At 37.2% G+C, this 25,870-nt stretch overlaps 1 protein-coding gene across 3 annotated transcripts in view; it reads right to left on the bottom strand.

The window, feature by feature from the left end:
- Positions 1–7,415: 7,415 nt before the first annotated feature.
- The window catches only part of ezrb (ezrin b), a 40,707-nt gene continuing 22,252 nt past the window's right edge, over positions 7,416–25,870 (bottom strand). For all 3 annotated transcript variants that reach the window (XM_059356263.1, XM_059356264.1, XM_059356265.1), the window contains 9 exons: positions 25,372–25,455; positions 25,136–25,282; positions 18,529–18,625; positions 17,838–18,001; positions 15,618–15,748; positions 14,155–14,315; positions 12,237–12,329; positions 11,192–11,446; positions 7,416–8,930 (listed from right to left, as the gene is read on the bottom strand). In XM_059356263.1, coding sequence (XP_059212246.1) covers positions 8,766–8,930; positions 11,192–11,446; positions 12,237–12,329; positions 14,155–14,315; positions 15,618–15,748; positions 17,838–18,001; positions 18,529–18,625; positions 25,136–25,282; positions 25,372–25,455 — 1,297 coding nt within the window. In that variant the 3' untranslated portion in view covers positions 7,416–8,765. The remainder of the gene's footprint in view (positions 8,931–11,191; positions 11,447–12,236; positions 12,330–14,154; positions 14,316–15,617; positions 15,749–17,837; positions 18,002–18,528; positions 18,626–25,135; positions 25,283–25,371; positions 25,456–25,870) is intronic.

Raw genomic sequence — 25,870 nt, 5'->3', positions numbered from 1 at the left:
TATGTATAATTGGGCTTTTCAAATAAAATGTATTAAAGTTGACTTGAGATGCAAGAATTTCATCCACCAACAATGTTTTATTGTTTATAAAAGCAACAAGAATCGACTAAGATAAGAATACCACAGCTCTTAATACATATCAGCTAATAAATAAAAGACATGTACTGTAGTTTTTTATGATAAATACATGAATTTTAACAGTCTAATAAACCCCCAAATCATTAAAGTACATTATAAAGTATCTTATGGTAAGTAAGTATCTTATGGTGTAGTCACAAAGATAAAATGACAATAAATTAAAGCTCACATTTTAAGTTTTACTTTACGAGACATTAATTGTGAACCAGTTGTGGACAAAATACTCAGAAAGACACGAGTACTTAAACAAAAGTAGCAAAAATACAGTGCTACAGATAAAACAATATTTCACTCAAGTAATAAAGTATTAAAGTAAAAGTACTTTAATAGGAAAATGGTCCCTTAGAGTCAGTTATATTACTTTATGTATATCATATTATTTAGATATTTTGACTGAATATTGCACATTTTAACTACTTAAATGCTCTTAAACTACCAACTCAATTATTCTCAACAGACTATAATTGACCCATTTTAAGCATTTTTAGGCATTTTAAAATTTGACCATTTTTGACAAAAAATCAGCATACTATAGTATGTAATACTATTTTTTTGAGGGGTGGTTTTTGACATCTCATAATATGGTGTTTTTTCGCTTCTTTTTTTTTTGACAAACTATACTACTACATGTATCAAGACCTAAATTTCAGATTAAATTATAGTACAGCATCATATAGTTATATTATATATATATATGCGTCATATAAATAGTTTTCTTCGTAAAAATCTTAATCTAAAAAGTAACTAAAGTCGTAAAAAGTAAAATATTTCTCTCTAAAATGCAGTCAAGAACAAGAATAAAGTAGCATTTAAATACTGAAGTAAAATCACCCCTAAAATTGTGCTTAAGTACAGTATGAGTGTAAAAGTATTCAGTTATTTTCCACCCCCGTTGAAACAATGTTAAAAAGAAACAAAAGTATCCCTGTTTGAGCACTAGAGGTCAGAAGAACGTAGTTTTTGGACACTTCAGGTCCGCCACATGGCAATGATCGACTAACTGTCCTTATCACAGCTGCCAAACACCTTCCCATTAATGCAAACACAGGTCAGGACACATGCGTCAGAGTGTCAACACACCTCATTGTGGCTTTGTGTGTGTGTCTCAGTGTGTGCAGGCCTGCGAGGTGTGTAATGTGTGTTCTGGTGTGTGTTTAATGAATGCATTAAAGAGTGTTTAATAGGCGTGAGGGTGTGTTTATATAGATGTTTGTGTGTGTGTTTGTTGTGTTTAGGTGTCTGACTCTGGTAGCAGGAAGAGAGATCATCCAGATGAAGCTCAGGGCGGCCTGGTGGCCTGAGGGACCCCTAAGGAGGGGCTCCAACAGACCCTGGTAACTTCATTTATCACATACTAAACAACTAACAGTCTGCTACATCTTTATATTTACATTTATACAACTAAAAAGGTTTAAAACAAACAATAAATTGGTTTTCAAAGCACAAAAAGGGACTAAACTATTATCACTGTAATAACTAAATAGCAGTCAATGACTGACACTCATATCATTAGTAAATGGACAGTAGATTTTCTAATGAAGTCCGTGACATGCTGCTGAAAGTCTCACTACTTCCCAAATACATGCATTTTCACTAAAAATCTATTTAGGTCCATTAGGTTGAATACTGGTTAAAGGCATCAAATTTAATTTTATTTACTTTTATTTCATTTTTCATTTTATTATTTTATTATTTCATTTTTTCATTATTTTATTATTTTATTTCTTTATTTATTTTGTGCAGACCAGCCTGTCCTGCTTGATTATATTACATTTATTATATTGTGTGAAAGTTTGAACCAATCACATGCAGAGCCTTGAGCTTGATGTTCAGAGTATCCATTAATCAAATATGTTTTATTTAATTCGCCCTATATTTGGCGTATTGCATCTTTTATGCCACTAGAGGGCAGAGTAGATAGGTAAACCAATTTAAGATTTATTATCCCAAATATCATGTTGGTACGCTGCTTACTTATCATATTGTGGAGTATTTTACTTTTGTTACTTTCATAATTAATTGTTTTTATTTGGCTAGAATTGAAGATGATTCATGTTTTTATAATAATCCTTAAATTACTTATAAACACCAACAAGACCCACAAGTAGAAGAGTTTGAGAGTTTTGGGAAGTTTTAAAATATTGTCCTGTGCGCCCTTTTTTAAAACTTTGAGCACCTGTCCCTTTAATTGCAAGGCCTACATGGAAACTGACTTTTTGATTTAGCTTTGTGAGTGTTTGATTTATAGTTTTTTAGAGAAAATCTAGATTTAGATTTTAGAGAAAACACGTTTGGGAAGTAGTGAGGGCTTACAACACAATCAGTTTGCTTCAAGAAATAAAAAATAAAACGTTGTGAGTAACTGATATACAAATTGTTTTGCAAAAATTCTTAAGGAATTATTGTTTATTGTTGTTGTTGTTTTATCGCATTAACTGTATTTTTCCTGTGAACACAATACTGTTAGCACATTATAACATTCACAAAAAAAATAGCTAATAAAACATTCAGCACACAGATGCAGAGGATGTTATTTTTTTAATTAGAAAAATATATTCACACACTTTGGCTAGTACTGTGTTCGATGCATTTTGGAAAATATCGCAAGAGCTGAAATCAGCTGTCAGTCATACCTGAAAAAAAGATGCTTATGAAGGGTGTGAGAGTGACAAAACATTATTATTGCAGACTGTAAAAACTAAAACAATACACTAAAAGATACAGAAACACTCTGCAGAGTGGTAGCTGCAGAGTTGGTTGGTAATAATTATTTGATCCCTTGTTGATATAAAAATATTGAGATACAGCAGCTTTAAAGCCTGGCTGTAAATAATCAATATACTTGTATAAACAGTTAATACATGAAATAAATAGTTCAATATTTTGTGAAATATTATTCCCTGTTCTTTTTCTTTGTGCTAAGCTAAGAGAACTGGCTGCAGCGTCATATTTACAGAGCAGACATGAAAGATGTCAGGCAAGTTCATTTATACAGCACATTTTAGCAACAAGACGCTTCAGAATGCTTTAGATCAAACAAAATGCAACAACATCACATTATCAAAGAGCCAGAAACAAAATAAAACCAAAATGGAATAAAACAGAATAAAAACAGAACACAGAGTTACAGTGCAGTGTGATAAATTAATCATCATCTGATTTTATTCAAAAGTAGCAGTAAATCTTCTCATCTCATTCTCAAGTATTTCCCAGAATACACAGTTCTTTTAAATTAATATTCTTTTGAATGTGATTAGTTATGTGAATCATTTGTTTAGACAGCTGTTATTTAAGGCTTTTTCATTTGTTTTAACAGAATGCCCTTCTTACAACCACATTATTGTATTTTAAAACAACTGATTAAGCATTTAAAGTATATAATGCTTATTAGTGTAAAATAAAAAAGGTTAAAGTGTGTTATCAGCTGAGCCTTCTCTGCAGCATTCAAGACATCTTTCAAATCCAATTTCCTCCTCGTACTGAAGCTCTGTCAGAGGAGTCAAGCAGCTAAACATCAATGAAAATTAAATTACTGGAGAAAAAGACACTGGGATGATATTTATGACAAATTAAATTTGGAGCCGCACCCGCCACTCGACAGGAAGTGGTTTGACTTATTTGAGAGCGAGCCCTTCAGTGTTTCCTTCTGTACAATGAAGCCTTTCTTGTCTCAGTCTGAGCAGCGTGTGAAAGACGCTCAGTCTCTGGTTTCTGTTGTGGTGGTGATTTCATTGACCTGGAATTCTCCGTTAACCCGTCTTCTGCAGGATCGCCCCAACAGGTGGAGTGACGTCAGCTCTGTTTCCTGCCAACGTCAACATCAGGAGAACGTGACGACATTCAGCTTCTGCCCGACGACAGACTGTAACGTGTTCACAGTGCAGCTTTTATTTATATTGGAAGAACTGTAAACTAGTCATTGTTCGTTCTATTAATGTAGCATGCACATATTTTTGTAAAGAAATGTTTTAATGTATTTATCTGTCAAACTAAATCACTTTATATGGTTAAAGGTATTTAAGTCTAAAGGTTGAACATTCCTCTTTTTGAATTCACTACATGGCCATAAGTGTGTGGACACATTACATACCCAAACATTACTTTCAAGTATTACTTTTTGCCAACATATTATGCTCTAATATGTATCAACAGAGTCATTTTTAAGCATCTCAAAATTTTACTTTTTTTTTGACATCATATAGTATGTCTTGTGTTTGAGCAATTCATTTTTGGACATCCATGGATGTGGGATATGGTGTTTTTTCTTTGCTATTTTTGAACAAACTGTACTACTTCATGTATGAACAGACTATAATTGACCCATTTAAGAATTTTTTGGCATTTTAAAGTTTGACCATTTTTGACAAAAATCGACATGCTATAGTATGACTTCTTTTTGGACATCAAATAATACTGTGTTTTTCTGTTATTTCTGGCCATATTATGCTCTAATATGTATCAACAGACTATATTTGACCCATTTTGGGCTTTTTTAGACATTTTAATAATTTACCTTTTTTGACAAAAATCAACATGTATGACTTTTTTTTGACGGCATCATTTTTGGACATCCCATAATATATAATTTCTAGCATTTTTTAAGGCATTTTAAAATTTGACCTTTTTTAAAAAAAATCAACATGCTATAGTATTACTTTTTTTTATTATTATATATATTTTTTTATTTTTATTTTATTTTATTTATTTATTTTTTTATTATTATTTTTTAAATTATTTTTTTCGTTTCGTTCTGCGCATGCGCGGCTTCGCTGCGTACTGCGCATGCGCTGCTTTTCAGCGTACTGCGCATGTGCGGCTTTGCCGCATACTGCGCATGCGCGGCCCCGTGACCCGCGCATGCGCAGAACGAAGAAAATTGCGCATGCGCAGTACGAGGAAAAACCGCGCACGCGCAGTACGCAGCAAAACCGCGCATGCGCAGTACGCAGCAAAGCCGCGCGTGCGCAGTACGCTGAAAAACCGCGCATGCGCAGAACGGAGAAAACTCGCGCATGCGCAGTATGCAACGGGGAAAAAATAAAAAATAAAAAATAAAAAATAAAAAATAAAAAATAAAAAATAAAAAATAAAAAATAAAAAATAAAAAATAAAAAATAAAAAATAAAAAATAAAAAATAAAAAAATAAAAAAATGTCAAAAAAATAAAAAAGCACTTAGCTTGAAGCTACCAAGCAAGAGGAGGCTACCGGAGCTAACAAGCTAGGCTACATGCTACACCGGGACGGAAAGCAGCCGGCCGGCTCGCTGACTAGCACTGCCGTGATGTTCCTGTCTGTTGGTGTCCCAGCTTACACTGCTTAACTCATGGTAAGTTACTCTAAAAACAGCAGCTTCAACTTGTTTTAGATTTATAATTAGGGTCATTTGAAATACCGGGTTTGTCGAGACTTGCAGTAATGTCGCCAGTGTTACCTTGAATAAGCATAACGTTTACGGAGACTTACATGAGGCAGACATGTTAACCTGAATTATAATTTAATTTTACTTTAGTTAGAAGTTGTTTATTTTGGATGACCCTTGATTAAACTTTATTATGAGCTGAGTGATATGTAATTAGGTTAGTATTCTTACCTTAGATGTTGGATTGATACTGGCACATAATTATATATTTTTTGCTTATTAATAACTTCTACTCAGGTATGATTAAAACAAATTTATTACATTTGGAAAATCTGCGGGTTGTTTCTCAGTGTAGATGTGTCGGGGCGTATCGGTTAACGTGTAAAATGATAATCCCCACAGCGCTATTAAACAGTATGCATCTACCTTTATGATGTGACACTGACAGACTGTCTGGGATTATTATCTGGAATATCAATTAAGACAGAAAGGCCATTTTATGTTTGTATTTACTTATTTCAGTATATTTGTCAATAAATTTAACTTCCAGTCTTGGTAACTTGACTTCAGACGGCTGACATTATGATCACATTATCTGTCTTCAAAGGACTACAAAATAAATTAAATTGAATAATGTTTTATATTTTTGAGGTGTGGATCCCTTCTTCCATTTTATCCTTCACATGTCACACACTAGTGTTTTCAACATTATTTAGACACTCATAACTTTTTGTTTTAAATATATTGTTTTACCTGAAGCATTTAATACTCTCATTTATTTTCCTCCCATAGTCAGTGTGAATCATTGGTGACAGCTCTGTGTCCAGCGAGCTGCTGGACATCAGTGTCTGCTGGTTGACTGTGGTGGAAAGACCTTCTCCTCTTCTTTGAGGAAGAGCTGCCCAGATGTCTTCTTCTTCCACTGTGAGAGCAGCAGCAGCAGCATGGGGGAGGTCAGCAGGTCAAGCTGCTCACCATCATGGAGAACTTTTCTAGACTTAAATATTGTCCACCTTGTTGTTTTTTATGCATTTCAATAAATTATATTTACATTTGAGCTAACGTGTCTTTATTGCCGTGTGAAAATGTTAATTTAAAATATCTGATAGAATACAACACAGATAAAACATTAAGCATTTATGTTCAACTCTTATTCCTGGTGATATATGTCTAATTTTAAAAATGTGAGAATACAATCAGGAAGCTGATAAATGTGTGCTTTTAATAATATGATTTAATGCAAAACCATAAAAACACTACAACAGCTAAAGATTTAAGTCAAACTACACATACATAAAAACATTAATATGTAACCTCAGATATTGATAAGTTGTGTATGTGTTTGAGTCCAGTTGTGAGTCTCATGTGAAGCATCAGAGGTCCACCTTGTCTGCATCACCTGCAGAGGACAACTTTACACAGACAAGTAGAGATATAAGTAAAATATGTGTTACAACGGACAGGCTTTATTTTCATTTCAGTTTTAATATACTGATTATTGTTTAGGATAACGAAACACATTCAACAGTATTAACTACTCTCAATATAGCCTGTTAGTAAACGTTATCATGCTTTGCACAGTTCCTCCTGAAATTCAGACTTAACGTTATGTGTTAACTAAAGTCGATCACAATCAGTCGGTTTCTGGAGTGTTTTAATATTCAAATGCCTGCTTTAATAATGATATTAAATAAAAAAGATAAAGTCTGGGGTCCTGCGCCGTCAAATTTTACGTTACCGTACATATGACATTGGGACATTTTGCAGGATAAATCAAAATTCATCAGCTGGTGATGAAGAAAACATCAGTGGAATCGTCCTGTGGGAATCGAGACGGTACTTTTGAAAATTCAGTGCATTCCATTCAGTATACGAGACATTTGTGTCCACACAGTGTACAAAGTAAACACACGCTGTTGTGTAATCATAGATTTTTCTTTATTGCCAATATGTTGAACACCTCATTATAAAATCCTGTTCATATACAAAGGCCAGCAGAGCTGTGTGTTTCCATTACAGTGTCAGTAGATGCTACTCTAGTCCGTGTCCAGCGAGAGGAGAGCGAGGTGCTGTAACTGTCTGTGTCAGTCCGCTGTGCCCAAGCTGCAAAATGAAAACTCTGTAACGTTCACCTCAACCCTCGTAAGGCTTAACACTAAAAGAACTAAAAGCTTCCATATTGTTTATTGTGACTAAGCACCGTGGCTATGAAGTGAAGACCAACTGTCTGGGACTGATCCCTGAGGAGGAGACAGCCAGAGAAGAAGGCAACTTAGGAGGGTAAAAGCACACAAACACATGCTCATCTCTCACTCAACAGCGACATGACACGGAACAGAGAAATAAAATATATTAAACTAAGTGTCCCAGTCGACACAGTGTCCGAGGATAACAACATTCCTCGGCAGGCTGTGAACTGCACTGCAAAAAAAAAAAAAAAATCAAAAGTACCTAGATAGATAGCAATCTCCTTAACTGATTTAATGGCATGCAGCTGGATATTTCCTACAGTAAAAAATAATAATAATTTACAGTTAAATCTCTTTAATTTAGTGATCTAAAGGAAAACGTATTGAACATAAGACTGCTATTATTTTGGTCAATATATAAAACCTTTGAAACATTTTCATTATCATTAGTAGATAGCAAAAATATACAAACCAAGATGAAATACCCTTTTTTTAATGTCCCATATACAGTATAAATATCAACTAGGGATAATTTTAAACTACTGTATAGCAATATTAAACATAAAATGGAAGTGTTCAAATATAATGGAAAACAAAAACAAAAGTACATTTTCCTGCGTATACTGTTTAACCCCTTTCTGAGTGGTCGCTATAAACGACAAACTGTCCTTTTTTTTTCTTCCTACACAACAAAGACGGACATCAAAAAGAAGCGAGGCTTTGATTACATCATGTGCACATCATGAAATAATAATAATATAATAAAATTTGGCTAGTCCCACTACTTCATCACACCTCTGGATAAAAACAATAATGATTTGGTCTGAATTCGATCAAATTACACACAATCAAATACACAAATAAGATCTGAAACACTAAGAAGAGGAAGGTTTTGGCACTAAGTTTTTCTTCAAAGGATTTACAAAGCTGTGCACACTCACGACAGGAGTGTGTCTCTCTGTAATTGATGCTTATACTGCTCCAGTTGTGTGTTAATATGTGTGTCCATGTGTGTGTCGGCCGAGATGTAGTGACCATTCAGAAAGGGTGAGCGGCCGAGGGGGGCCGAAGGCTTTTTTATAAGGCCTCAAACTCGTCGATCCTCTGCTTGGTGTTGCCCTGCCTGATCTGTCGCAGGGTCTTGTATTTGTCTCGGCCGGCCCGGACGTTCTCGCTGTGAAGAAGGTCGTTCTGGGTATTCTTGGATTCATCACGTGCCTGAGCCAGCTCTGAGGTCAGGGCCTGAGGGGGGAAAGAGGGAAAGAGATCAAACCTCGAAACAAACCAGAAAACTAATACAGCTCTAGAATAAAATTAAATCACAGTGATGGGTGGAGCATACAACATGTAAAATTTCTAAGAAGCCTCCTGTTAGATAGGATAACTAATTCACGGCGCAACTATATAACGAACAGCTCCAGACCAATTTGTAAAAAGATTGTGCAGCCACTAAGCCTGCACAGATAAGACACGTGCTATTTGCATGCATTTAAATCAGGTAATATGCATATTTCTGCTTCAAAATTGACCCTTTCTATGCAAATTAGCCTTATTGCAAAAACAGTCAAACTCACAAAGATCAGCACTAAAAGCGACACAACCACAGTGAAATTATAAGTGCCTTCAGAGACTTGGTGGTAACAATACAATACAATCTTCTTATGGTCTGAAGCTGTGTTTGAAAACATCTAGAGCCCTGATTGACTGGGATAGTGAATCCAAAATATGGTTTCTCTTGGTCAGAATTAAACTTCTTGCCTTAAAGTGGTTGTATACAGAATTCAGAGCACATTGATTGCCTGCACACAGCTCTCAATGGATGGTGGCTGAGCCGGTGGCTATGCTAACCGTGCTACAACCACCACAACCAGTCCTAAAAATGGCAACAGTGAGTAGAGTGTAACCTGAGGGGTAATCTGCTGCCAGCCTTTACACTTTCACCTCAACACTATGGGTTGTGAGAGCAGTGCAGACATCCAGTGGGACAAAGTTTGGTTGAAAATTTAAAAAAAACACGCTGGTGTGCTTTATTTGGGCTGCAATGAAAATGAAGCAGATATTTGATTACAGCGTGAATTCAATGAAAATGAAGCAGATATTTGATTACAGCGTGAATTCAAAAGCTGAGTTCCTGTAGAAATCCTTTTACTGACTGTGAACTGTAAGGGAAAACACTATCACCCTCTGTGTGAGATTTAGGGCCTGTAATATGCAAAATCACCTGGCAACTGTGGCAACAAGGCCATTACATCCTGATACAGCAGAGAGGGAAAGAAGTAGAAGTTGGTGAGCCCACAGGGTGGCAGCTCCATGATATCTCGCCAACAGACACTCGCTGGCGAGCTGCCCTGCCCGGTCTGGCTCAAGGAGGGAGCCCTCGTGTCCCTCCAGAACGTATCATTAGGGCTGTTAATCACACAGCAACCTCCACGGCCATCTACTCCAAGTAATACACTGACTATGGATAACTACCTCATACAACCCCACTTTAATATACAGCAGAGGTGGGGGAAAAAACAATACAGTATAGTATCTGGATATTTTGAGTGGCAATATTATATCGGTTCACGGCCGCAAAGTATCGATATTTAGCGTTCCGTCAGCCTGCTGTTTTTGTTTTTTTCCAAAGGCCGTAACAGGCTCACTTTTAGGAATATACTGGAGAAACTGGTACCATATGAAACTAGAAGACCTAATGAATCTAAAGGCACTATGCGTCAGGATATCTTGTTGGGAAGTTGTGGAAATAATGGCGCAAAGTTAGGCTTCTTTTTTTTAGGTTTCATGGTGATTTTCAAAGCGGTCATGTGACCTCTGATGTCATGCTATCTTAATGAAAACAGGCTCTCTGGGATACCACAAGTCTCCTCTTTACATACATGGCTGCCTCACAATTCAGAAAGCATAAAGAAAATAACACAATCTATTACTTTCTTCATTTGCAAAGGACTGAGGCCTAATGCTGCAGTTGTTGTCGTCCATACATGTTTGATATCAGTTCAGTTCAGTTTGACTGAATACTTTGTTGGTCAGTCTGTGGCTTTGACTCTCATTGTGGAGAAATAAAAAGACTGAAGTGAGATGAATAGACTGAGAATTTTCTCTTATTGGACAAAACAATTCTTGATTGAATTTAATTTTATGGACAAAAAATGCAGTGAAACAGTTAAATCGCAATATACTGTATCGCAATATGTTTAAAATCACAATAATATCGTATCGTGACTCAAATATCAGGATAAAATCGTATCGTGGGGCCTCTGCTGATTCCCACCTTAAATACACAGCTACAGGTCTTATAGAGATGGTGACTATTTAATTTGTGACATCACAGAATATAAACAAACGCATACAGGAGACAGTTCAAGTGTGAAAAACACTAAACTATGAGGCTACTTGATGAAGACAATCTCTTTTCACACAGAATAAATTGAATACTGTATCTGCATCTGGAGGATGATTGACTGTGTGAGGTGTGAAGTTAATTCTCTCCGTTTCCTCACCTTCAGCTGGTTCTGGACGCGCTCGTTCTTCTCGGCCTCGGTCAGGCGGTCCTCCTCGTTGCGGTGGTCGTAGAAGCCTTCATTCTGCAGGTCGGCGCTGTGCGTGCTGGCGTTTTCCTCGCTGGCGTTCTCCTCGCTGTCGCTGTTGTCGTCCATGTGGTCGTACATGGGGGGAGGGGGAGGAGGCGGGGGCGCCGTCATCACCATGTGCAGCTCCTCCTTGGTCTTTAGGAGATCGTCCTGGGCCTCCTTGGCCTGCAGAGAAGAATCAGTTACACACAGAGACAGTCAGTTCACTCTTTGTCTCTGAAAAAAATATGTGTATGCTGTAACTGTTGTCGTTTATCATGTATATACAGGTGCATCTCAAGAAATAGGAATATCATAGAAAACTTCATTTATGTCCATAAATTAATTCAAAAAGTGGAAATAACACATTATATAGATCCATTACACACAGAATGAAACATTTCATGTCTAAATTTTTACTTAATATTACATTTAATGAAGACCTAAAATTCAGTGTCTCAAAAAAAAAAACCTGAATATTACAAAAGTAAAATGTTTAATATGGAAATGTTGGCCTCTGAAAAGTATGTCCATCTGTATGACTCAATACTTGGTTGGGGCTATTTCACTTGAACTACTGGAAATGGACTTTTCCAATATATTTTAATCCATTGAGATGCACCTGTATATTTTAATATGTGTTCTGATGTGCAATTGACGGATTAATGCACTGGTTGTCTGAACTGTGGTAGAAAACCTGATGTTTTTAATTTAACAAAATAAAGTACAAATGCAAATTCCCTCACTGTCCCACCACATTTGATTTGTTTTAGGTTCAAAATGGCAGACACCCAGAACAAATTGACTCCTTGTGACAGTTTTGGCAGGTTGGAGAATGTGTAATAGCAGAGAAAGGGTCTAAAAGTATCTAATTCAGCCCGTGTGGGTGTAATGTAATGTACTTGTCTGCTGTAAATGACAGAAATAGCTTAAAGTATACTGCGCGCTGCAGGTTACCGTCAGTTAAAGCTCTCACCCTGAGCTGCCATGAGTCGGCCTCCTCCTCCTTGCGTTTCTTGGCCTCCTCCAGCAGACTGATCTTGGCGGTGTGCTCTGCCAGCTCTGCAGCCTGAGACAAAACAACAGGACAGACACTTATTTAAGAGTCCAGATTAAACACATGGAGGTGGATCAAGATATATAACCTCTATTCAATCAAGTAGTCTCAATTATCAAACTACACAAAGATATAGATGTTCATGTTATGTAAACCTGCAAATGTGTGTTTCCACTGTGGTGTGAAGGTAAGAAGTTGGTTCATGAAGATAAATAGTTGTTGCCACTAATTCTTTAGTCAGCTGCCATTAACCATAGCAGAAGAGGGAGCTACAACATGGAGTTAAAAGAGCGCCAGTCAGAGCTCTAACAATGTGGAAAACATGATGAAAATATGGCATTTGTGTGTTTCATGTATTAATTTGAAGAAGGTTACAGTCTCCTCATCACCCACACAGATCTGCTGTTTTTCAGCAACAATTTCCATTTCTTCAGTGGACATTAAAATCACATGCTTTATGAATATTTCACCAAGTCTGTTCTCATCTAGCCAAGTGTAAAAAAAACTAAGCAAATTTTTGTGACATTACCACTTTCCACTAAAAACTCTACACAAAACAGCCATCAAAACAGATGTAAACACACTTACTGTAGCCTCTTCCTGACAGCGAAGAATAAAACAGCATAAAACAAGTATCAAGTCAAATAATAACATGCAATTAACTACTCTATTACGGTACTTATGACTCGCCTGACTACTTAGGAAAATATTCAAGATTCAAGACTTTTTGGTTGCTACACATAAAGGGTTACGACAACATGGCACTTTACAAGCTTTAACTAATTTCAAACAGCAATAGTAAAACTACAAAGAGTAATTTTTTGAATAAATTGCAGTGTGAATGCTGAAAAGCTGATGTTAAACTGCATTGCTGGCTTTAATCTGTATGAAGAAGCAGTTAAAGTTTTATGAATTAGTTGGAAAAATAGAAAGGGCCTAATATAAGAGTACTATCTATAATGTTTGAAGATGTCAATAAGACATTTCTCTCTTCTAAAAGTCTTACAGTGATTGTATTTTAACGGCTATATTTTTAAGGTTTATATACGAGAAATGTATCAATAGTAGTAAAAAGAAGCTTTGAGTGGAGCCTCCTCATGAAATGAAGCCAACCTCTGTTCTTCCTCTGCAGCTCGGTGTTTTGGTACATTCCTTCTGACCACCACAGCTTGTTTTTCACCAGACTGAACTAACCGGAGGCTCAGTATTAGACGGTACACCTGCTGTATTTGTAGAAACACTTAACAGACTCCTCAGCTGTGAAATCGTTGTGTTCAAGGTGTTCAGGTGACACAGTGGACTATTATTAATAAGCAACATGTTTTTCAGACATGATAAGACGACTCCAATGTGTCTTTTTCAGTTACAGTCAATTGAAAGTTCCACGGTGACTTAATCCGTTGCTCAAGCGTCTTAATAGGGTTTAAGTATAAAGGCCGTTGCAGCAGGCGTCTGCGCGATAAAACTGTGAATGTGGAGAAGAAATCCAGCTTTACTGTCCGGCTGTTAAAGTGAAAGACGGAGCAGCACTCAGTCCTGTGGGTGGTCCACAGACAGCGGCTCGGGGTGAGGGGGCAGTTAGTCTGAAGTAACGGGGTGTGGTCCTGCTGGACGCTACAAAGTGGTTTTGTCTGGAGCTCTAGTAGCCAGGCACAATGCAGTGTGGTGCCTGGTACAGACCTGCACAAAGTACTGATTGAAGTAGTGAGAAAAGCTCTTAATTTATCTTATCTTGCAAACAAGGTGCCAACTTTTCAGATTTTGTTTATGAACCTGCGAGGCATTTCTTTCTCATTTAATGAGAAGGGAACCTGACTCTTAAAGTTACAATACTGACCAGCTGCTCCTGACTCTTCTTCTGGTCCTCAGCGTGGCGGGCCAGCTCCTCTTTAGCCAACAGTGCGGCCTGACGCTCGGCCTCTAGGCGAGCCGCCTCCTCCTCGGCTCTCCTCCGCTCCTGCTCCAGCATCATGGCCCTCTGGAGCTGGTCCTGAAGATCTACCAGAAGAAGCAGAAGGGATATGAGACTAAGCTCACAGCTAGCATGTAGAAGGGAAGAGATTGATTTTCCAGCTTTTTGTGAGGTACTCCAACTAGAGTTCCTGATAAAAGAACCATTCAGCTCTGTGATTTTGCCCTCTTGATTATAAAAGGATAAAGTTGACGTTATTGAGACTTTTCTTATTGTTAACACCAGAAACAATACAATTCTCAAAAACCTGTCAACACTTTGAAACGTGAGGTGTCAGAGTTCCTTTTAGACTTTCTTTCCTACAGGTGCATCTCAATACATTAGAATATCATGGAAAAGTCCATTTCCTGTAGTTCAAGTCAAATCGCCCCAACCAAATACTGAGTGAATATAGATGGACATACTTTTCAGAGGCCAACATTTCCAGATTAAACATACTTTTTAAAATTGGTCTTTTGTAATATTCAAATTTTTTGAGACACTGAATTTAGGTCTTCAATAAACGTAAGCCATAATCATTATAATTAGAAGAAATTAAATAAATTAAGACATGAAATGTTTCATTCTGTGTGTAATGGATCTTTATAATGTGTTATTTCCACTTTTTGAATTGAATTACTGACATAAATAATTTATTGAGATGTCCCTCTTCCTTCTGCAGGAAAAATGTGTATATTTTTATTTTGTGGTTGACTGTCGGTATAGAGATACTGAAGTGAAACAGGATACAAGGAGGATCCAACTCTTTCCCACGACTGTGTGAACTTTCTGTCACTTGTATTATTTAGGCTGTGAAACCATAATCAGCTGGGATTTAAAGCTTTGAAAAACAAACAACGCAAATCATTTGGCAGCTTATTTATGGGCAGGAAACTTGTTAATCATTACTGAAGAGGAAGCCCCGGAGTCACCTAATGATCGCATTAGCTTGATAGCTTACTGAACCCAATAAAATGCCTCTAAAGGTTGAATTTTCTTTAGCAGAAACGCTGCTGGTTTACTGATTTTACTGGCTGTGGATGAGCTGAACTAGAAGCAAAGCGGAAAAACGCCTCAGCTTTGGAAGAATATCAAGAATATAAATGAGGAACATTACTAACCATCGGGCTTCTTATTGTACACACAGATGACATCACTGTTAAAGTAAATAACAGATGCTTCTTTGTTGCAGCTCAGCGTTCGTCATCTATGTTTACAAAACAAGAAACCTGCTTTCATAACCTGTTAACCTCACATTCACCTACCCGCATGTAAACACATCTTCTAACTATTTTCACACACACACTTCTTCAGGATATAAGTGATGCATGAGCTGCTCCCCTCCCCACCTTTCTCCGCCTTCTTGGTCTTCTCCTCGAAGTCGTACAGCCTCATCATCAGATCCTGCTTCTCTCGCTCCATCTGCTCCTTCTCTTTCTCGATGGCCTCTCTCTTCTTCTTCTCCTCCTCCAGCTGGGCTCTGCAGATAACACACAGCCGTCATGAGCTTGCAGGGTTGATGCATAGTTACGGCTGACAAACGACGGTCATTGAGCTCACACACACACACACACACACACACACACACACACACACACACACACACTTGTATAGAGACACACGAGCCCAGATTCACCACAGGAGTGCAGAAGCTTGACCACTTCAGAAACATTAAAACACCTCATGCATCCATCAGAGTCACATACTGCATATTTACTTTTCATGTAAATGTAATTTATCTTGCGGTGGTAAAATGCCCCATGTTTACACGCATTTGGCAACACAAATACTCTAAATTAAATATCATGTATAAGATCCTGTGAAAGCTGCATGATGCAAGTAAATAAATGGGGAAATAAATACTTTTTTCTCACTTAACATGTTTGATATTAAGCTTGTATATCATGCTCACATCATGGTTTGCTAATAAGTCCATAAATAAATAATAAATAAATTATACATTTTTAAGCAGCAGAATGTGCAGTCATCACTAACAGGGGATCTTGAAGGGGGTTTAACTGACAATGTTTTAAATGATTGATTAATTGACCAAACATTTTTCTTACTGTATTTTTTGCTTATTTAAGTCTAAATGCTTATTTTAATTTTATTATACAAGATACACTTAAAGAACTGATTAGAGCACACACATACTTGATTTAATCAATCATACATGTTAAATTAGCCTTGTATTTACTCTGATATCTACAGTCAACTTGTTGGAAAAATCTCTGTAAAATGTACTTTTAATGTAAACTTTGCCCTTTTTGTCAGGAGGCCAAATATCTCTGTTGGCTGGTCATATCTGCCTCACTGTCCTGTTTGTCCTCCAGCTTCATTATTAATTATTCTATAACCACCTGATATCTCCCTCAGGCTTTAATTAAGTTTAAATTAGCCATCTTAATGGACTTGTCACAAACCATCCAGTAACTGTATTTGGACAGTGGCCCAGCAGCTCCATCATTGTGAGCTACTGTTTGAACCTGAACTCTGCTGCTGGTGATCTAATGGTTCACCCACTGGTGTTCACCGTGCCGTCTGCTCGGCGTTACATCACCGTGTTTGAACAGCTGTACGGGACAGACAGCGGGCCGACAGCTGGAGCAGAGACAGGGGTCAACACCCATTCACTTTCAGTTCAGCCAATTCAGGAAGCACATTTCCCATACTCGAGGAGGAATGCTGTGTTATTGCCCAATGAGCAGAGGTTTCACTTTACATGTTGAACTGCATGAATTGTGTGTCGCTGGTAATGTGGGTTCAGAGCAGAGGGAGATCAAACTACTTAAAAAGTTCTCTGATGGCAGAAATCTACTTTCTACCGCCTCATGCAGAGTTGCAACGAACAATTACTTTCTAGATTAACTGTTTTGTCAATAAAATGTCAGAAAATAATGAGAAATGCCTGTTCTGTGTCTGTTCTAGTCTTCAAATAGTATGTTTTATCAGAGCAAACAAGGCTATCAAAAACTTTAAAAAATCTAAAGTTTTTGTTTATTATCATGTATGACAAAGAAAATTATAAATAAAATTCTCATTATAGAAGTGTGACACCAGCAAATGTTTAGGTTTTTTACCCCTCCTAGATTACTTAAAAACGTGATTTGACTATATTATTGTTATTATTATTATTAATATAGAATTAGTTACCTATTCATTTTCTGTTGATGAACTTATTGATTAATTGGCAAATATATGCAGTTCTAGTCTCACAATTAATTTGGCTAAGATAATTCACAGTAACAACATTATTGCGATATCTACAGAAATTCAGAAAAAAAAGGAAATTATTTGAGAGGTGCTGGATGTTTGTGTTCCATTGTTTTGCTGTTTTTTGTTTATAAAACAACAAAAAAATTAAATGCTGAAATTCTATAAACAATATTATTAATAATATTAAGTTATTGCCCAGCACTTGTCAAATACATTCAAAAGTTTTAGCCTAAAACAACATACAATTACAAGTTTTATTTATGTTAGGGATCATTTTGGGATATTGTTACTTTTATCTAAGTGGAAAACAGATTTTGGTAGAAAACATTAAAATAATCTCCACATGTGCGTACCTCTCCCTCTGTTTCTGTTGCTTCTCCTCGCGGGCCTGGGCCTTCATCTGCTGCACCTCGATTGTGTCCGGTTTGCGGCGGCGCATGTACAGCTCGTGGTTGCCCATGCACAGCTGCAGGATGCGCTTGTTTATGCGCAGCCTTGGTGCATAAAACACAAAGTCCTGGAGAAATTTGGAGTAGTAGAAGAAAAAGAGAAGGAGAGAGAGAAGTGAACAAAAACCAGGCTGAGTGAAGTGTTCAGCTGCCAGCTCATTGTGTTTTGCTGATAAAAGAACAAAGAATCCAGTCGTGGCTGTGAAACAGGTGATGGGGAAACTTTTAATACAGATTACTGCTACAAATAACACTAAAGGCACTGCTCCACTTTCAGTGAAAGGCACAATAGCCTGAGGTACACAGATAAGGTATATAGGCTCTGTTGGATCCATCACTAATAATGGCTGTTCTGTATGCGAGATCAGACTGAGGATATGTCTAATGGTTCTTCTCTCCACTACAGAGAAACATGATACCACAGGTAAAATGGAAGCAGAAAGCTTAAGTAAAGACACACACAGTAACTTAATACACACACTTTGTTTTATCTAAAGAGGAACAAGAACTCAGGAAGATGGTAAATGAGGCTTTTAAAAGAAGCATTTCAGGATTGGAAAATGTCAGCATGTCTAAATAAGGGAGTTCTACTTACTGGAGATTTTTTGTCGATGGGCTTAATGATGAACTTCTTATCGTTGAAGGAAATGTTTCTGATTTCGCTCCAGGGGAAGCCAATCTTAGGGGTCAATCTGAAGGAAGTGAACACATGAAAATGAATGTTACACAGTTATATTAAACTGCTGTATGAGGATCACAATGTAACTGGCACAACTGATATTGTCCTTCTTTTGACCAAGGCAAAAGAGCGTCCTGTGAAAAAAAAAATCTGTTTATTTTTCCCTCTGAGAAATACTGAAAATGATCCAAAGACATTGATTCATGCTTTGGCTTTCTCTCTCGCTGGATTGTTGTTATTTTTCAAGCAAAAATGTCAAACATTCTCCTGTTTCAGATTCTTAAAAGGAAGGATTTGCTCCTTATCTTTTTCATTTATGAAAGCAAATGTAATATCTTTGACTGTTGGTCGGACAGAATATTTGAACCCTCTCAACCCCAGAACCTGCCGGCGGATTTGAAAGGCCCATTTAAAAAAAAAAAAAATTAAAAATCAAATAAAAAAAATTACACCATTTATCCTCCAGATACTTCAGTCCCTGTACCAATCACAATAAACCTACGTTTAAAATAGTGATTTTTCATATAATCGACTTTATTCCAGATATTTAATTTAACATTTGACCAAATATTAAGCGTTTGCACGGACCAGTTCCTGCCCAACTGTGAAGCCGTGAATGATGAGTGTCACGTGACAACAATTTTGCACACCTTGGACTGAACTGCAGCATATTTTTTAAACAAATGTCTCAATATTGATACTGCAGCAATATTGAATAGTTGACAATTGGCGCTTTCGCAAAATATTTCCACAATGAGATTTATTGAGAAATAATCATGAATAATGTTGACGAAGTGGGTGAAGGCCAGTGGTGGTAAAAGTATTCAGATCCTTTACTTAAGTAAAAGTACTAATACTACACTATGAAATTACTCCACTACAAGTAAAAGTCCTGCATTTCTAACTTACTTAAGTTAAAGTACTAAAGTATCAGCATCAAAATGTACTTAAAGTACCAAAAGTAAAAGTACTCGTTATGCATAATGGACCCACTCAGTTTGTTTTATATATTGTTAATATATTAGAGGATTATTATTGATGCATTTATGTAAGCAGTGTTTTAATTTTGTAAAGGTAGGGCTCATTTTAATCACTTAGTATACTGTTATTAAATTCATTAAAAAGTAACTTAAGCTGTCAGCTAAATGTAGTGGAGTAAAAAGTACATTATTTGCCTTTAAAATGTATTGAAGTAGAAGTATAAAGTTACATAAAATGGAAATACTCAAGTAAAGTACAAATACCTCAACATTATACTTAAGTACAGTTCTTGAGTAAATGTACTTAGTTACATTCCACCACGGGTTAAGGCAAATAATAAAACTGGAACAGTCTGGTAAGTTCAGAAAATTGCATCATGTTACAGGTATGTAGCCTTTGAAATCAGGGAAAGACAACAAACTAAAATATTATTCACTACACAGATTTACACTAATGAAAGTAGTCATTAGCTGCATCCCTATTTATCATAGAGACACAGATAGTTTAAGTGTAATCGAACACCAAAGTGATTTATTTCAATCAATTCTCTGCCACATACTGCCGTGTTAGAATAAACCTCTCAGGCTGGATTTCTGTTTGAGTTCGAGGGATGAATCTGGGGTGTGGCTCGCCATTCTATTGTGCCAGACAAACTGAACGGATGCCAATCTCATTCAGCACAATACAAAGTAGCACTGTAAACACCGACGAGCCGATAGTGTTGTAATCTAGAGAGGCAGCCATCCACCTCGCAGCGAAACTCCGCTGTGAAACTGTACTGCCTAAACTGGAATTTCACTCAATTACTGACCCTGACACATGCTTGTGGAATTGAGAAAACAATGTGGAAGTTATCTCAGCGGCTGAATATTTCTATCAGAGTCTTGTGGTTTATGAGCGTGCTCTATCAATGGATTCATGCTTGTAGAAAATATTGATACAATGATGTGATTTGTAAAACTGTGCTAACAGCTTGCAGAGATTTAAGAAAAGAAAAGACACTGCAGGTTGGTTAAACTACAGCTGATTTCATTAGTAATGAATGTGAATTAACTTGTAGCGAATAATAGCATTTGATAGCGACAGGGAATGGAGCCAGTATAGTAAAAAAGACAAGGAATAAAAACATATTTTTCAGGTTTGGGTACTGTTGCGGTCTGGGTAGATTCCAGGGTTGTGGTGTAGGCAATTTCATAATCTGATAATGATTTTAGTAATTATCAAGAAAACCATGGGAAATGGCTCGATATCAGCTCTTAAATTAAACTTTTATGAGATATTTTTGTTGTTATCATTATATTCATCCAAACACTAAAATTAACAAGAAATTGAAGAAAACAAGGGTGGTCTGATATTTTTTTCCATGACTGTAGCTTGTTTTTTGGAAATTCAATAAATTATTATAGTCTATATAAAATAATCACATGGTAAAACCTTTTTTAGTATACTCTTTATTCCATGTTAGCAAAATAACGCCTCTATGGAACAGATTTGGTGAAATTTGTGTTGGTATGTACTTGTTATTAACAATTTTAGTAACATAATTGTTTATCACAAAATCTTGATATATGATTTACTGTACGACCACATAATGATACCATTGGGAGGTGAAACATTAACATATTGCACTGCATTTCACTGTACAAATTCTATGGCAGCCGTTCTCCGCCACAAGATTACCATCACTGCTATTTCAGAAATTTCATCTACAACTCTATCATTGACTGTGGAGCAGCAGTCAAATAATGGTCTTCTGCTTTCTCTCTCCACTTTTAGCATGAGCAGCTGAAGCAGCAACAGGGCATCAATCACTCACAAAGTCATGATAACAACATAAAAAAAGTACCGAATTTGCCAGAGTTGGTAGATGCCAACTGCCGTTAAGTGAGGTAAACAAAGCAGTTTAGCTTAAGCAGTTAGCCACCAATAACACAGCTGCACTGCTAGGAAGTATGAGTACGAGTACGGTGGCCACTGAAGATTACGAGGTAGGTGCTGACTGTGCATGGTGCATTCAGGTGCATCTCGTAAATACAGGAGAATATATATTTGAAAGTAATACAGAATATCGGAAAATCAAAAGATTTCAAATATAAATGTATGCAGAAGAGGTATACTTATACTGCATAAAATTCCCATCAGTGTGGAAACACTGTATTGAATTGCCACACAAGATTAATTACTAATATGTTTTTGCTATAATCACTTCAGCATTAGAATATCTGAGGTTTAACTGTGTGTTTAATGGTTGCTAAGACAAAACTTTGGCTCACAGAAACGTCTTAAAAAAGCTGTCCTATAAAATAAGCAGCTCTGTGGTGAGCAGAGCAGGAGAGACTAAGGAGTTAAAGCAGCACCAGACTGAGCCTCGGCGAAGCATTGGCTGCACTGCTGCATTGTGGGCCAGCTGCCCTCGTTGGAGAGACAGTGTTGTAGGTTCGCCTCACATTCTTAAGTGCCGCACAGCTTGAAAAACCAGTCGGCGTAGCCATGGTTACAGCAGAGGGCACCGTGGAGGAGAGGCATTTCTTTGCTGATCCCAGGGAGCACATAAAGAGACAGACTCACAGAAGGACCCGGCACGTTCTTTAACAATGTGTTAGGAGGCTTTTTTTTGCCACAGTTAGAATACAAACAGTCTAAATGAGAGACTGGATGAACTTTAACACAATAGCAGTTACAGTATTTAAATCATTTAGACTTCTTAAGACAAATAATTAGCCAGTGAAGTTTCAATTACAGGCCTCACATGCTAAGCTTTGTCATTACCCCGTCACCAGCTTTCTTTATTTATTTCTTCCACTGAAGCAGACAAAGCAGACCACACGGCTTTCACCAGACGCTGCATTGAAAGCTGACACAGAGCGGCCAGTTTAGCATGAGAACAGCTACAATCTGGAAGTGAACAACATAAACTCAGCCAGAGCAGAGAGAGAGAGAGGCTGCAGGGACTTTCAGCAGAGGGTCAGTGGCTGAAAGGCACCTGGGATGAAGTGCTCCTTTCGCACACTTCATTCCAGTAACCTCACAGACGAGGCCACCAGCCGCGGGAGATCTCAGAAGTCATTTCACCAAATTGAGGGCGATTACCTCCCAAACTGTCTCGCCCTATAAACAAAGTGACAATCACAACCAGGACCAGGCTGGATTGTGGCAACACCCTTCCACGTGTCTCAGAAAGTAGGTTTCCACTTGAAGCAACATGGCAAACAAAGAATCATCCAAATAGAAGTGGACGATTTATATCGAAATAAAAACTTGATGTATAGCTGCTGGTTCTACATGTATTGTAATGAATGACTCTCATCGTGTTTTCATTAAAGTCAATGCAAATTTTTAAGCGAAATGTTGAAATGTTGCATTAAAGAAAATGTGAAATAGGAAAGTTTCCATCAACTGATTTAGAGCGAAAAAACAAAGCTGCATAAATGTACTTTGATCAGAAGACGGCAGTGAAATGTGTTACTGTAGGCTAATCCATCAGTAAAAAGGAGAAGAAGTAGAGAGAAAACAACAACAAAATAGAGGTTGCTAATCAGACAACCTTTGGCCACCCACGAGAGAAATTGGAGAGAAGTCTTCAGGAATGAGATTCAATTGGGCAACTTATAAATGTTATTTCATGTCAGAGTAGAAACAGCTGACCAGTCATGTCAGTTAAATGTTTGCTATGTCAGAACTTATTCAGAAAAAGTGTTTTTATCTCCTGTTTAGCGCATTTATATTTATTTTTTTAAAGACAAAAACCATCTCAAGCTAGAGTAAAAAAAGTTGGTGTTTCCATTAAGCTTTTCTCATGCAAATCTTTAAATTGGTCAGAGAAATTAATTGATGGAAACACAACTTCTGTCGCAAACATCAAGTAAGGTTGTCACATTTTTTACTCTCTTTAATGGCTACCAAACACTCTCCCGCCCATCCAGACTACTCTCCTGAGCGATTAGGACATGTGTTTTTGCAGAGAACAGGTAAAACTCCGAAGAGAGGAAAAAAGTAAAGCACCAAAGTAAGTGCACAGTCTTGCACATCTGGTATTACCGCACTGCAAAAAAGAGGTGTATAAAACAAGATAAAAACACTAAATCTGAGGGAAATTATCTTGCTGCATAGACAGATAATTTCACTTGACAAGATTTCTTGAATTAAGATAGTTAAATCTAGAAATAAGCATGTTTCTTAAAAAAAGAAATGAACTCTTTAAACAAGATCAATTATCGAACACTTCTAAATCTACATTGTTTTTTTTTTATCTTGGTAAGAACCAAATAATTTGATCAGCTGTTCTATCCTCCTATTAGCTTAATGGGCCTATCTATCCGGAACATCACCGAAATCATGCTGTTGAAGTCGGGGTGCTGGTGATGCTGGGTAGTGATTCACCAGATTGCAAGATTCAATGTCCAAAATGTCTTGTTGGCTGTATGATATGTAACAAAAACTATCCTGAGTTAAAGGACATGAAACAAAAAGGCAGATAATCACAAACGTGCAGAATCTGGAGAGAGACTGAGCCTCACTCTGTGAACAATAGATGGAAAAGTAACTACAACTAGGCTACAGTTTGTGGACCAGCACCATGCATTATTTATTTTCATTTAACAGCTGTTAGGCCTGAGTTTGGATTGTCTGCTTTGAATAAATGCTGTTTTGTTGAGTTTAACTTATTATTTCTCCCTCTTTCCATGCTAGTTTAACACTGTCCCAATAGAAACCACTAATGAATATAAACAAGAATGTTTTCATGCAGACATCTGTTGCTGGGATTACTGGCATCATCATAATGGTTCATTGTGAGCATCTAAGGGTTAAATTGAGTATTTTCAATCCAGCCTCAAATACTGTAATGTTATTTTTGAGCCATATTGCCCAAAACAAAAGAGGAATATTTAGTTTTCTCCTGCCGTATTGGGGAGTAATGGGTAGTGATGAAGTACAGACATTGACCTAGAAAAGTCTGAGGTTTGAGCCAGCACAGAGGAAATAAAACTGGACTCCCAAGACAGAAATGGGAAAAAAAATATGAATATGATTGTATAACAGGGATTTTATGTAAATCATCTTCAGTATAAATGGCACACAACTGTGTACTTTTGTCCTTCATGAGGTAATTTCCATCATTCAGGAGTAAGTACAGTAGTAATTGTGCCTCTATAAGCAGAGGTGTGAACAAAAGACATCCTATTTAACCCGTTTCATAAACAAGAGATAATCACACAAGCTGTAACCAGCAAAGGCACAAATTAAGGACCATATTATGTGATTTGTGGCTCCAAAACAGATTATTCCAGCTCAAATCTACAGATATTATTCCAAGAAAATAAAGAGACACTAAAGGAAGCAGTTGAGTTGGAGATCCAAAAGACTATCCACTCTGCCTTCATTGTTATTCCTGTCATACTGTCTGCAGGGGAACAGGAACAGTGATTAAGTACAGACATGGAGCTGGCCCGGCCAGTTTAGCTCTGTGTCACAGGCTGCAGCTTCTGTAGCAGCAGGCAGAAACAGACACTAACAGGGCTGTATTTCAAGATAAAGTGCTTACTTATCATCCTTCTCATAAATGTTGAGGCCCAGTGCGTCCACTCCCAGCCACAACTCTGTGCCCTTCTTGTTCTTGATGTCAAAGTAGTTGACTCCGTACATTTCCAGGTCCTGAGCGATCTTCAGGTACTCCATCATAGCGTCCTCCCTGCAAGAACGTACAAAAACGGACATCAAGTTATTATTTAAATGTATTCTTACGACATCAATGAGTGAGATAATGTGAAACCAACTCACTTTAACATCCCGCGGTGCTCCTCGTGCCACACCTGAATCCTCTCCTCCCACTGCTCTCTGGATAACTTGTGCTGCTCCATGACTCTGCAGAGAAACAGATCAGCTACATCACCACACAGAGACCACCAAGAGTCAGATATATTTGGCTTTGGTTTGATAAATGACATTATGGGCTCTGTTGGCATGCAAGCACTGCATCGTGCAAAGTTCAACTTTGTTTTGGGGAAGAATGTGTAATTTATTTGTCCTCATTTGACTTAGACAGACAGATACAGATAAATCTCAATACATTAGAATATCATGGGAAAGTCCATTTCCAGTAATTCAAGTCAAATAGCCCCAACCAAGTACTGAGTGCATATAGATGGACATACTTTTCAGAGGCCAACATTTCCAGATTAAACATACTTTTGAAAATTGGTCTTTTTTCTGAGACACTGAATTTAAGGTATTCATTAAATGTAAGCCTTCATAATAATTAGAAGAAATTACATAAAGA

Source organism: Centropristis striata, chromosome 18 (genome assembly GCF_030273125.1).
Source record: "Centropristis striata isolate RG_2023a ecotype Rhode Island chromosome 18, C.striata_1.0, whole genome shotgun sequence".
Taxonomy (NCBI): domain Eukaryota; kingdom Metazoa; phylum Chordata; class Actinopteri; order Perciformes; family Serranidae; genus Centropristis; species Centropristis striata.
This window is presented reverse-complemented; position numbering and strand designations above follow the sequence as displayed.